Source organism: Cyanistes caeruleus, chromosome 2, assembly GCF_971803275.1.
Source record: "Cyanistes caeruleus chromosome 2, bCyaCae1.hap1.1, whole genome shotgun sequence".
Classification (NCBI taxonomy): domain Eukaryota; kingdom Metazoa; phylum Chordata; class Aves; order Passeriformes; family Paridae; genus Cyanistes; species Cyanistes caeruleus.
In genome coordinates this window covers 91,707,192-91,721,263 of record NC_141702.1, presented here as the reverse complement: position 1 = coordinate 91,721,263, position 14,072 = coordinate 91,707,192, and the positions used below count along the sequence as shown (strand labels likewise).

General features: G+C 36.4%; 1 protein-coding gene across 1 annotated transcript in view; it reads right to left on the bottom strand.

Annotated features, from left to right (window-relative positions):
• Positions 1-14,072, bottom strand: part of RBKS (ribokinase) — a 70,582-nt gene that overhangs the window by 18,557 nt on the left and 37,953 nt on the right. The window contains exons 6-7 of the mRNA XM_086870036.1: positions 12,459-12,550; positions 3,244-3,432 (exon numbers count right to left, since the gene is read on the bottom strand). Of these exons, the coding sequence (XP_086726162.1) occupies positions 3,244-3,432; positions 12,459-12,550 (281 nt within the window). The remainder of the gene's footprint in view (positions 1-3,243; positions 3,433-12,458; positions 12,551-14,072) is intronic.

The window sequence follows — 14,072 nt, the reverse complement described above, 5'->3', positions numbered from 1 at the left end:
TTTTCAATAATTCACTTATTTTTCTGTTTATTCAAAATTTGCATACAGAATGTAGATAGAAGGAACTAGTATAATGAAGGGAAAGTTAATTTTCTTAACAAAAGCTTATTGCACTATTTAGCTATAATAGGAGAAACAGATGTTTCAGCTTTACAATACCATGTCTTGCAAAACTTCCCTCTGAACGACTATTCGTGCTCTACATGTTTTGGACTGTGTATGGAGAGCTCTGCTAACAGTCATGAGAAGCATTGCATACATTACTAAAGCCCACACTAAGATAATTAGTGCTAAAAAAAAAAAAGAATCAACAGGCCTTTTTTCCCTCTTTATAGTATTTATTTAGTGTGGGTAAAAAACACCAGATTTTCAATCTTGAAGATTCATGTTCCACCACAGAGTGGGAGATGGATCCAGCTTTTCCTAGTGTTCTGCCAATAAACACTTAGATTAACCACCTCAAGGGCAGGGATAAAGAGCCAGGCACTACAGCATATCAACCCTTAGTGTCTCTGGTGAACCTGTGAACATGGAGAATGGGGAGTACACAAACTGGGACAAGGAACTCCAATTCTTAATCTTTGTGGCTGTACCTACCCAAGTATTTTGTTGTTCAAAAATTCTTAAAGTTGCTGTGGACAGAAGAAATTGCCAGGGTAATTTCTAACAGAAGTAGCAGTTCTGTAGAGAGGACTTTGGGCAGTGGTAACAGCCATGGAAAATTTCAACAGTGAAAGGGAACTTTGAAGCTTATTTTGTACCTTGCATGTGTATCTTCTAAATGGCAAACTCTGTTTTTTAATAAGGACTCTGTAGCCTTTTGCAAATTCTGTGATAGAGTACATACGTCATTTAATTCTCTCTCTGGTGGTAATTTTACCTTCTACAGATCTAAACAGTATCAACACAGATACAGGCACATAGCCCGATGTGATCATGCCTAGTCCTTCATGATGCTGAAGTCAGGGCAGTTTAAGATAGCAATTTTTTTTTTTTTAGTATCAAACAGCAGGCTAAAAGCATACCCTGTGGGTAGGTGGCTACTTAGTAAGCCACCATACAAGTCTGATCCTTCGCCTGGGGAAGGATCTACTGTAGACATGCTTTGAGGAAAGTAACATGTCCTACTAGAATGTTTAATGCTTATTTTAATAATAGAGCAATCCAGGTTAGTTAAGGATGACATTATTTTGCTTAGTGTTTGTAAGGATTGCTTTAAAACCACTTGCTTTCAGGCAAAGTGATAATCAGGCTAAGCACTGTAAGACTTTTATAATGAAAGGCAAACACATATTTTTTTCATTCAGGCTACAAGAATAAATTAAGCACAGCTGTTTTACTGAAAACAACCCACTGGTATTTAAATAGATTAACAAAATTAACTGTGAAAATCCTCTGCTATGTGGACGCCAATAACCTGTTGGCCACAAGGAGGCAGGGCAAGGATTAAGTAAATTAAAAGAAACTGTTTTTATTTAAAATAAAAAGAATCTTAAAAAAAGAAAGGAGCATTACATTCATTCAGACATGAAACTCCAAACTACTAGGCAAGATAAAAGGCATTTTTCATCCACAGTTTCAGTATTGCTGCTTTATTCCATGAGCAGCAAATCTTTAAGATATCAAACAATAGCTGATCTGGAAGAAATTTTCTCCTTTTGAAAAAGCAGATCACACATATTTCTTCAACATCACTTCTCTGTGATAGAGAAAAAACTCTAACAGTAAGCTTTGATAGCACCAGTGGATTTACCAGCTCAGACCAAGAAGCCATACTGCCAAGTTCATAAGGTGTTGCTCCCAAGCTAATAAATCCTGCTTTGGGACAGCTTTGGGATCTCTGCCTTTCACTTCCTTGGCATTTCTAATTCAGGGCTAAAAGCAAGCAAAGGCAATTTGGTGTCTGTAGTCCCCTACCAAGAACCTGTGACCTGAGACAGTGATGTCTCCTTCCCCTAAGTAGAAATTTAAGACATTCCAAAAACCAGTACTAACCCAAGGTCAAACTTCTAAATGACAAAGGGGTAAAAGAGGAAAATAAAACCGAAGTATCTCTATTTCAGAGTTATATAGAAAAAGATTATATGAAGAATGAAACAACACTTTCCACAGTATCAGAATATCACAGTCCAAACCTATAAGCAATCTTGTGATTGAGATGAGGTGACTTTATTCTTAGCTCTGCCACTACATGTTACTGACCTAGGTAATTCCAGCTCCCTGTGCTTCTGTTTCCTCATCCTTTAAGCAGTTGCCTTTCCTCTTTGTGAAACAGTATGAGGTCCATGGATAAAAAAACATGCTACAAGAACTAGTTGTTATTAATGCAATTCAGATATGGAATGTACCAGATGGTAAAATCTCCAGGATTTTAATGAACTATTGTAACAGAACATATGTAATATGACGTTATTATAACAGGCATTTAAATGTATAGTTAGTACATATAATGCGACCTACTCTGCTCTCAGTAACTCCACTGGAGTTATTTTGGATTTATGTCAGATAATACTAGGAACACAAAATAGCCCCATATGTGCAGTGTGGTAAGGTTTTCATAGCAGTGCTATCTTAACTATTGCCTGTCCTGTTTTTCTCTTTTCCTGGGGGCATTGTATTTTGTGGTTTCACAGAACATGTTTTCTGCACTTAGCTCTGAGCAGGAAGCAAAGAAGTCTGTTAATGTCTAAGATTAAAATGCGCCTGACCAAGTATCCCTTACCTAGCATCATAAAACAGTCATCATGAAGCAGCAAGAACTTTGGGTTTTTTCCAGTATATTCTGTAAAAATTATGTCTTTAATCACCTTATGCTAGACTTGGTAAGTAATTCACACTTTGTCAGAAGAACCAAACATTCAGTTTCAGACCATGACTAGTATCTCTGTTCTCACATAGCTTGATTTCTAGACGAGATGAATTAAATGAAAGGGCAAAGGTAGAAAAACAACACTGCAGCTCAAGCCAGTCAGAGACAAGTACTTCAGTAAAGGAGGTTTCAGTATTACACCTTTAGTATGTGTAATAGTTCTAGCTCATCTACAATACAGACTATAAAACTCAGGTGAATTGACATTTAATATATGAGACCCTGGAAACAAGATATCAATTTCATATAACTATATTCATATAACAAATTAGCCTTTGTGCTAGTGCCAAAAGATTTGTCTGATTACTCACTGCTTTCCTCTAGTGCTTAAGCAGTCTTTTCTAAAGTTAGACAGTTAAACCACAAAAACGTACCGTAGTGTCCACAGCTCTGACCTTCCCAGCAGGAACGTGCTTTGCAATGGGTTCGTCTTCTGATATCATCATGCAGCCTTCTGCTCCAAGAGTCACAATTACAAGCTTACACCCTCTTTCTAACAGCAGGCATCCCACCTTTTTAGCATCTTCAAGGTTGCCAACTGGGATGCCCGTTAAAATTTCTGCCTGGAAAACAACCCACACAAACGAAAATCATAATCTTAAAGCATTCATTTTTGGACAACAGTTGCATTTGAGGACAGTATTTAGTATCTTTTAAAATGTGTATTGTAGGATGATCGTGAAACCACTTCCAGTGCTGATATTCAGCTGTGTCTTGCTCTTTGCTTGAAATCAGTGTGTACTTCAGGCACAGCTCTCTCTCTAATATATAGCAGCCTATGCAAAGAGATATAGGAGGTATGGGTTCTGTTCCAGCTTCTACAACTTACCTGGCATACAACCCTTAGTAAAATCACATTTTTCCCACATGCTTCTGTTTTTTCATCTGTGAAATGGACACAGTGACACAGTCTTGGCAAAAGCATTTTGTGGTTTAATGTGAAAAAATGCTACAAGTCAACTTGGTCACTATCCTTGACGGATATTTATCATTAAGTGAGAAACATTTTAAACACTTTTAAATTCTAGTGTTAAGCTAGAAGCCCATCACAAGGGAAAATCTCTTCAGGAAAAAAAAAAATCTCAGTTTTCACCACTCTGTTCAGTTTAATATATATTTTCAGATAAGAATACGTAAAATTTACCTGAAGCCCTCTTTGGACAAAGGGCCATTAAAAATTATTATATATTTGTGTTACAGCCATATGCCTCTGTCAACCGTGCTGATTCTGTACAAAAACAGTTAAACTCTTCTTCTAACTGATGGTGAGCTTATAAATTTCTCCCAGCTGTGTCTTAAAATTATTCTCTTCTAGTTCCACCCAACTAAGAGCAAAACTTTCCCAAAATCTGCAATGAAGACTTCAGAATCAACGTTTTTACCACTTCATACACTTTCTTGATGGCAAGAACTTGACTTGTATTGTCAAGTGTAATGTGCTTTTTTGCTTCTTTTTGGAAGGGAAAAGAGCAAGAATGAAACAGGAAGAAAAGGAAGAGAAATTGCCTCTTCTCTCAAACAGTCTATCAGATAATTCTCCTGTATAATACTGTATGCCTTCAACTGTAAGTAAACAAACATATTACATTTTGCTGTCTTTACTAAATTTTGTCCTGCTTGCCTGAGAAAAGGGAAGCCTTACTGTAGGTTGTATTACAAGGTTGCTGCTGGATCTTGATGAATGCAGTCTGAAGCATTTTCAGATACCTGCTTCGTAGCCAAGCATAACTTCCACACTCCTAGGGCTTATTTTCCGTGGAAAACTTACTCTGGAATCTATTCAGCAGCTACTCTCCTGACCTTTGCTGCAAGGGCATCTCAGCCTCTTGGGAAACTGTTGCTGAAATATTTCAAACTACCTTCCTCTGCATAACTGAAGCTTGAATTCAATACTCGCAATTCTTGATGTAACAAACTAAACTATAGTGATTAAACTAGTGCTTGATGGAGCGCAGACCATGCCTGTAGTAAAGAGAGGGCAGGCAGGCAGCTGGGGACAGGAACTACTACAGCCATCTACAAGCAAACCGCCTCCAGCTGTGAGTCAGCGCCCGCTGCTTGCCACTGTCATTTCCTGAGTTTAAGCCTGATCCAGACGACAGCAGCCACCCTTGGGCTCTGAAGGGCCACATTATGCCAACACACTTCCTAGAGTTTATAGTATCACTTGCAGAGCACTTAATAATTTTAATTTTGAAACACACATGACCAAGTTCTGCAGTCCCTACTTAGACAAATGCACAAATTATTTCAAGCAATGTTGATCTGATCGTTGTGAGGCAGAGCCTGGTGTGGCAGGGCTTGGTTCTTTAACTTGTGCACTGCAGGGGCAAGGCATGGTCAACACATACACACAATTTAAAATTACTTTTTTTAACCACACTGATCCTAGAAAAGAATATATTAAGATATAAGAAGGCAAGTGAACCTGTCCAGTTTTCTTTTTGGCTGCTCAAACTTCTCTTGCACTATAAACTGTTTCAGCATATTAAAGTTTTTAAAAAGTTACAAAAGTATTTTCAACTAAAAAACTTTGTTTCAAAAAGTATCTCACAAAACCTTTTGAATGTATCTTCTTGCAAGGTTTCCACAAAACCAATGCACAAACAATGGTCTTAGAGTCACTACAGATAGATGACATACAATATTAAAATAAGTATGTACACTCTGTTCAAGTGTCTAAAGAGTCCAAATCTCTTCATGAATTTTAGTATCTCTGGAGCAAGAACTATGTATTCCTGTATTCAGGACACCTGGTGCACTGTGTTAAAAAAATAAAAATAATTTAACACAAATCCTTGAATGAAAGAGGCAAACTGAATTTTCAGGGTACTTTAAAAGGGGAAATAATCCCAAACATTATGCCTCTGTTGCAAAGTCTCCAGAAGGAAAGTGGATTTGGTTCTGGTAGAGTAACAGTAAATCTAATATTGGTATATTTACCTGGTATTAATACTTGCGTGAGGTCATAAGCAAGGTAAATGAAATATTTAAATATAGTATTATTCCTAATGACATGCACAATCTTTGTATGCTTAGCATTAAGACAGTACTCCTCTTTGTGCTTCCCATGCCCCAGATCAACAGGATTTTTTGCTTGAGTAGTGAAAGAACTGTTTTGGGACGGAATTTGTAGAAATCTTTCTTTTCATCTTTACACTACTTATATCAATAAACAAAATTATTTTGAACAGAGTCTGTATAAAAGTAGACCTTTGGCTGCTTCAAACCACTATCATCTAACTGATCTACAGTAGGATGGTACAACTAAAAGCACTGGAACAAGCTGGAAGAACCATAAAAGCAGCAGCAACCAGACAGATTCTGTGCCAATGATTAGAGATTGTGGTAAATGTCAACTGATGTTAAATACTGTGGTGAGTTTTTAAGTTCCTCCCTTCAGTAGAATCTTATTTTAAAAAAACCCTGCAGTACAATTGAGGGAAATAACTAAGGGTTATGTAAAGAAAAAAATAAATAACAGTACTAAAAGCCCAATGTGGACATTTGCCACCATACTGTACAAAAGAGCAGCAAATGAATTTTATTTTTCTGCAGCTAGTCTCATAAAACTACTCAGTTAAATGGACTTATTAAAGTAAGACAACATTCCACACAACTGCTGTCAGAATAAAGCTATGATGGATATTATATAATTAATCTACATACTATTTTCATAATTTCGTTTGCAAGACTGGTAAAGAAATTTAACTAAAGCTTTTAATTTCATGGCTATGAAGGTTCTTGGCCACAGTTGTTACTAATTTTAGTTAAGTCTCCATCTCTCTTTAGACTGTGGGTCTAATCATGGAAGCTGACACAAACCAGAAGTGCTACATAAAAGAAAATGGCCCTACTTTTCCCCTACCACTCTTGTCCACATGGCCAATTCTCTTGTGCCAGAACAGCCACTTGTGTGTCCTGGAAACTGGATTGCAAGGCACATCTGTGTTAAAATTAACACCACCCCGAGTCCCACATTACCCCCAAAAGCTGATCCAAAACAATTAATTTCTTTCAATAGAAATAGTAATTTACACTGGCTGAAACTGAGAATGATCCTAGCATACAAACATTTGCCAGTTGTTCCTAGCTGTGGTGCATTTGGGGCAGCCACTTCCAGATATTCTGGATCCTCTGCTTGGCATTTGCAAAACCAAATCTGCAGCACTGTATCCTAGTTTTGGGAATGCTGGTACAAGTAAGACACTGCCATACTTCCCTTGCACACTACAGTGGAAGACCTTCAAGACAGTCAGAGGACCAGAGACCAGGCCATACAAGAGGAGACTGGGAGAAGCAAGCTTGTTCAACCTGAAGAACTCCTGGATAAGTGGAAAATCTAATTGCTGTCTAGGGCAATTTAGTCAGTGGGTATAGAGAAGATGAAGCCAGAGTCTTCTTGAAGGTGCATAGGGATAGGGCTAGAGACAACAAGCACAAACTAGAACGTGGGAAATTCCAATATTAGGACAAGCTTTTTCACCATAAGGGTGATGAACCACTGGAACACATGCCCAGAGGTCAGAGTCTCCAACCTTGGGAGATTCAGAACTTGACTGGACAAAGCCCTGAGCAATCCATCCTAAACTGGACAGGCTTCACCAGGGTTTTGGACCACTTGAACATGCATAGGTCTGTTCCTAACTTCCACAATCCTGCAATCCTCAGCAAATATAAACTGGTGAAATAAAAAGAAGTATTAATTCTTTGGGGAGCAGTCTATCATTTGGACTGGGTTTTGTGCACCTAGAACAGTAACAACTTTGCAAACGTTGCCAGGTACTACTGGAAGAGAAATAATAAATAATAGCACGGAAACTGTCCCAGTTTTAAGGCTAATGCATGTAACACTACATATGATAATTTCAAATACTTTTAATTTCAAATATTTAAACACAGTAAGTCAGCTACAAACCTGGCCAATACCTTAGGAGATTTCTTTTGCAAATGACAAAACAAGAACTCAGTCTCATTAATTCTAACACATGTGAACAGTCCCCAAGAAGTAGTACAACAGATTTAATGTATAGAAATTGCAAGGTCATGCCACAAACCAAGCTAGTTGCAGTTGTTTCAAATTATAAAATTTTTACAGACATACAGGCAGAAATACTTATTGTGCTAGACTAATTAAAAACTGATGGAAATTAAATGACCTGAAGGTATTAATTTCACTCCCAAAAGTAACAGCTTTCATTTTAGACTAAATATGGGAAAATCCATAGTTTCTAGCAGTGAGTTTTAGGACAAAGATGGAAATAGAATATACTGTGAATTGCTGGCAACTTCTACATAATGGCAGAACAGTAGCTTTCCATTACTTAAAACACAAAAGGCAAGCTCAAGAGATGTTCTGAAATATTTTATTTCTAAAGGACCTGCTTTTGTTTTGACTCCTAGAGATATCAATTATATTTTCTTAAGGAAGATTTTTTTTAGTATTAATCTGTCTATATTAATAAGAATTACCTTAAATGTCCTTATCCCAGACTACAAAGTTTTATAAACTTCATATTCTTTGAATCTTGCAAAAGGCAATAATGTCCCTCGATTCCGAACATACTGACAAATATTTATTCCAAGAAATTATCTATCCCCTGTTAACAGACAGTAATACTTAAAAGGAAACAGTAGGAATATATCTGTTTGTCTGTGTTATTTTTATACATCTTATAGCTTTAACAAAATTGGCAATTAACTTGTACTGCTTTCTACTATTGAAGCTCCAAAGTATTCTGCTAGCATTTAATTAAATCTTTGCAAGGCCTTCTTTAGATCAGAAGTCTGATACCCATCTTACATTAGGGAGAAAGTAGTTTCCAATTTTGCATTAAAAATAGCTTGTCAAACTCAATCATTTGCTGTAACCATTCAGGAGGTTTTTTTGTCCTGAAGGGCTCCTCAGTATTCTTTCAACAGAGAAGCAGCTGTTCTTCAAAACATTTAGGATCAAACTGAAATTGCTGATGTGCAGTATATTTTGGTTCCTAACCTGCAGGGCTATGTAACTGCATGCACACGTTAAGAAAGAAAAACGACACATGAACTGTATTGACATTGTGGTTACGCCTAGAGCCATCTGCAGCAAGGAACCACACAAATATGTGGGGAAAAAATGGTAAGTATTCCAAAGAGCTTGTCTTGTATAGGGTTGTCTCTTTTTCAACATTTATAGATGACTTAAAAGAACAACCATTAGTTTTCACCAGGATGACATTGGATACATTTATTTTTCGTTAGAAGAATTAAGGGAATGGAGAACTAGCACATTCCTGCACAAACCTCAGGGATTAGGCTATGCTACATCTGGGAATTAACAAACTAGTCTCAACAAGTTTGATCTTTCTGGGAAAAGATAAAACTGAACTACAGGCTAAGTAAGAAAGAATTGATAACCTTGAAGATTTGTTCTGACTTTTTTGTTCATGAACCACATAAAAAGAAAGTCATGTCAGACAAAAAAAACCCTGTTCTTGCAACAAGCAAGAGTGAAAAAAACAGCTTGTGCAGAGGCTTCTAGACAAACTAATGGTATATAATTCACTGATAGTGTAATTTTCTTTGCTTCTCTCTAGCACATAAATCCATAAGAACAAGCCATGCTGTTATACCAGATACTGCACAGGATTTCATTAAGCCCTAAAACATTTAATAAAAAATGGAATATAAAGTGTTGATATTGTATTTGATATTTGAATGTTTGAGAGCCAACATTCCATGGCTGACATTATAGCTGACATCTTTAAACTTCTATTCTGTGACAAGGCATTGCAGATCAAGACCCCAACCTTTAGAGCTGCAAACAACAGAAACTTCTGACTCAGTAATAATGCAGCTAAACACAAGGACCATCCCCTTTTTCTCATCTTTAATAATATAAACACACAGACTATGAGATGTCTTAAACTATACGGCTGGTGTTCTGTTTGACAGCCAACATAATTTTCTGTTACAAACATACTGTTCATCTATTATCCTCAAACCACAGGACTTTATAATAAAAAAGTATTTCTTGGTGAACAAGAAAGAGAGCTACATTATGATAAAATTGTGATGAATACTTGTAAATGTAAATTACTAAGAAAGGCAAGAAAGAAAAAAAAAAAGCTGTGTAAATTTTATCTTGTCTTGGAACACACATCCGTGTTAAAAAGAATGTTTTAGAGGCAGTTATCTTTAAGATTTGTAGAATTAACTTGTTGTTTATAAGTGCCATGCAGAGATGTGACTGCTAACCTTTATTTGGGTATGTAAACATTTATCTGTATATCAAACTTCTAAAGTGTATTCATTACAGAAATCTGAATTTAAAGAAAATCATGAAAGAAAACCGAAAACAGATGGTATTTGAACATACAACAACTACTAAAAAAACTACTATCAAACTTGTGACATAAGAAAAACAAATGCTTGATTTTTCCCTTTTTTCTCAGCAAAAAGAAAGGAACAATGGCAATAGTTCATCCCTGAAAATCAATTCAATACAAATCAGACACACAGAGAGAATGAAATCAAACAAAATTGAATATTACACTTGTACTAAAACAATCAATTTCACTGCAAAGTTTCAAAAGGTTGTTTTTAAAAACAAAGATATTTATGAGCCATTGTTGTTCTCAGAATATGCTGTAGGAGTCCTACACTTGGATTTATGCTCCCATTATATGGCTGGAAGGAACTCCCATATGTCTAACATTTCCATAAATTCAGAAGAGATGAGCCTCCTCAACAACAGAGAGCATATTTCTGTGCCTGACCTTGCATCCAGTGATCCTAGCTATCTTCACATAGTAATTACTTTTTAAAAGAAAATATCACAAAAGAATGCAAACTACCCCCAGCTCTGCAGGGAAAGTTAGATGAGTAAACAGAGATCTATAATAATTATACACCTATAATGTATATTTATTTATTTTTCTTTAAATAGAAGTAATTTTCTTTTCTCTGTGTGGTGGTAATAATACTACCCCTAGATCCAGCAAGCTGCACCTTTCAAAGAACGCCTCTTTCAAGACTGTCCCCTAGCAATAAAATACAACGAAAGGAAAACTTGTGTGATGCAAAGAGGGAAAAGTCAGAAATAGAGGAGTAATGAAAAACAAAGTTTTGTTTCTAACATATGGGGGATAAGTTTTTGCAGGGGGGAAAAGGATTAACAAGTGGCATTATGAAAAAAGCGAACAAAAATGACGTTTACTAAATAGTGAGAGAGTATGGATGTTCTTAGCCCAAAATGTGAGCCACTGCACCATTTAGCCAATCCAGAGGCACAGTCCAGGCATAAGAGCTTTCTGATAGCATTTAAGAAAACATGATACTAGTGTTCTGCAAGGCCCCTGAACAAGAATAAATACTTTGCCTTAGCATTCTTTTCATCACATAGAATTGAATTCTGATAGCTGTTGGGCAATGTCTGAGACACAAATTGTATCACTGACAGTTATCCTGGAAATTCTGGCTTCCAGAGACCTGAAGAATCATGTCATCTCCCACCTTGCTATTTTGCTAATTCTTGAATTCTCTGGAGAATGCGAACTTGGCAGATACATAATGAAACATGCCAGAATAAAATTTAGATGTCCTTTTGGGTTACTTAGGTTGACCCTTAAATGCTAGAAGACTCACGGATTGTGAACTTCTGGTATAGTCTGTGATGGGGTTTAATAGAAATTTCAAAAGAGGGTAATTGAGTCTTCAAAAATTTACACTGACAGACACTGTCATCATACAAAAAAGGCTACAAGTAAGCAGGGCCATGCTCTTCTCTTAGCTCTTCCCCCTCTGCTCCACCCAAAGGGATCATGTTCATTGCAGAAATCATGTTTCTTAGGGATAACTTTAACTCTGATCAAGGCATGGTTCCTATCCACTAGGTTACTTCTCCCACCTTCCTGTTTATATAAAGAGAGGGTGAGGGGAAGGAACAAAGCATGCCTAGTCCTAATAAGTAACAAATTTAAAAAAAGGTCTTGTGAGATGAGGTTAATTTGTCTCATGACAAAATAAATTTCCTTTAGGAGAAATAACACTTGAATTAGAAAAGAGAGAAAAAGCAGGGGGGAAAAAAAGAAAAAAGGAAAAGATACAGTTGAAGGCCAGAGAAGATTCACTGAAAACAGATCTGACAGAAGAGGCATATGAAGCTTCTATTTACCATCAAGGGCAGCAAGCGTGCATCACCTCCTGGCAAGAGAGTTTAAAACTGTCAGAACACTATGGCTAATGCATTCCTGCTAATCATATCACGAGACCACAGAACAAGGACAAGACTCTATTTTAATATTTACCACTCAGTGATAACATTTAACAAGTGTCCTTTTATGGATATGTTTTGCTGATCTACTTGTAAGGAAGACTGGACCCAACTTTCCTGCTGCAAACAGCTAATTTAATTTCAAGTGCAAGCTAAAGTTGTTTTAGAATACTCTTTTTTGCTGGTTAGGAATCAAACCTGTCCCTCCAAATGTCCTGTGTAAGAGGAGCATGGCTCAATCTTCCTGCTCCCTATGTTGCATTTCTGAGAAGAGTATAATTCTGAAATTTCCCTGCTTAAGACTCCTTCTTTAACATGACATATGACCATTACCTCAGTTTCATTGCAGCAGAAGATATCAGAATAGGTATAAAACTGTGGATCTAGGTCAGCCAGGGCTGGAGCTGGATTAAACAAAGTCTTTACTGGAAAAAAAAAAAAAAAAAAGAAAAAAGAAAAAAGAAAAAGATAATCTAAATCTGGAGTGTTTTAGATTCATAAACCATCATTTGAAAGACCATTGTGTTTCAATCACAGACCCCAATATTTATTATTAACACACAAATTACTCTCAGCTTCTGCATCCTTGTCTTATACAAATGCTAAAAGCTTTATTTATTATATTAAAGTTACATTAATTAATGTGCAGGCACCTGCCATGATGGGAACATGATAGAAGAGTAACAGAAAAAAACCCTAAGAAATTATTAAATTAAAAAGAGAAAATACTTAGACATTAATGAAATATGTTTAATTGATGATGCTTCTTCCATGATATTAATAAGTTTCACAAGAACTGATTCAGTTCTAGAATTTTTCAGTGTCATTACCTGAGTTCTGTGCATGAAGAATCACTAGTTATGGAGTAACGAAGGGCATGTCCAGACAAGAAGTTAAATATGCTTCTGAATGTGTTACCTAACTTGTTCAAAATGCTACATTATAAAACTGTAGTGTAGACAAGGCACTGTATATTTTTAATACGCTATCTGGCAGAGATAGACGTAAACCTAACATGTGGTAGAACATGTTAGTTAACCCAACTTTAAACTGTAGTAGCCTAAGGCTTGCAGCAGCAGCAAAGGTTTGTCATGAGGACAGTGTGACTTATTCCCTATTAACACAGGAAGTCTGCAGCCTTGGTTTTTTACTTTGCCAATTCTATGATTAATACTTGTGTCTTAACCACAGGGCCATCATTTTTAAATAAAGCACACAGTCTTCAGAAATATTCCTTGTAGTCAGTAATCAAATCTTCCAATTTGGATGCCTAAATTTTCGGTCCTAAACACATATTTAGACTGTAAGCTATAGCATGTAATAGTCAGACCCCTTGAACATCTCTGAATCCCAGTTCAGACAGACTAAACAGACAAAGATGCACAGAGAGTTCTAAAGTCTGAGTACCAAGAAGTTTAGGTGATTAACACTAACACTTTGAAAGTTATAACCTTTGACTGTACAACTTTATCATGTCTCTCTACCTGCCTCATTAAAAACAGCATTAAAGTGACAAAGACTTCTACTGCAAAGTCAGAAAACACCAGGATTAGGAATTCCAATGAAATCTTAATTTGGCTCCCTTATATAATTACAATACAGTATGCATTATAATAAACTTGTTAATTATATGATCACATACCACTGAAAAACAGCATGTGATCACATAATTAAAGACTGCAACATAATACATATGCAGAAAGGAGACAAATTAAGGTTTCACAGGCAACCTTAACTCTTGCATTTCCTATTTTCTTAACAGCAACACTAATGAAGTTTTCTTAAACATAAAACTTCAAGGTATACTTTCTAAGGTAAAACCAAAAAGCAGCACATACTGGAAAACAGTTGAGTAGAACACTGGCATATGCATGGGTCAGGAGCAGCATTGAAAGTGTTCCAACTTGGGTTTTAAGTAACACAGACTCGTCATGAACATAATGTAAT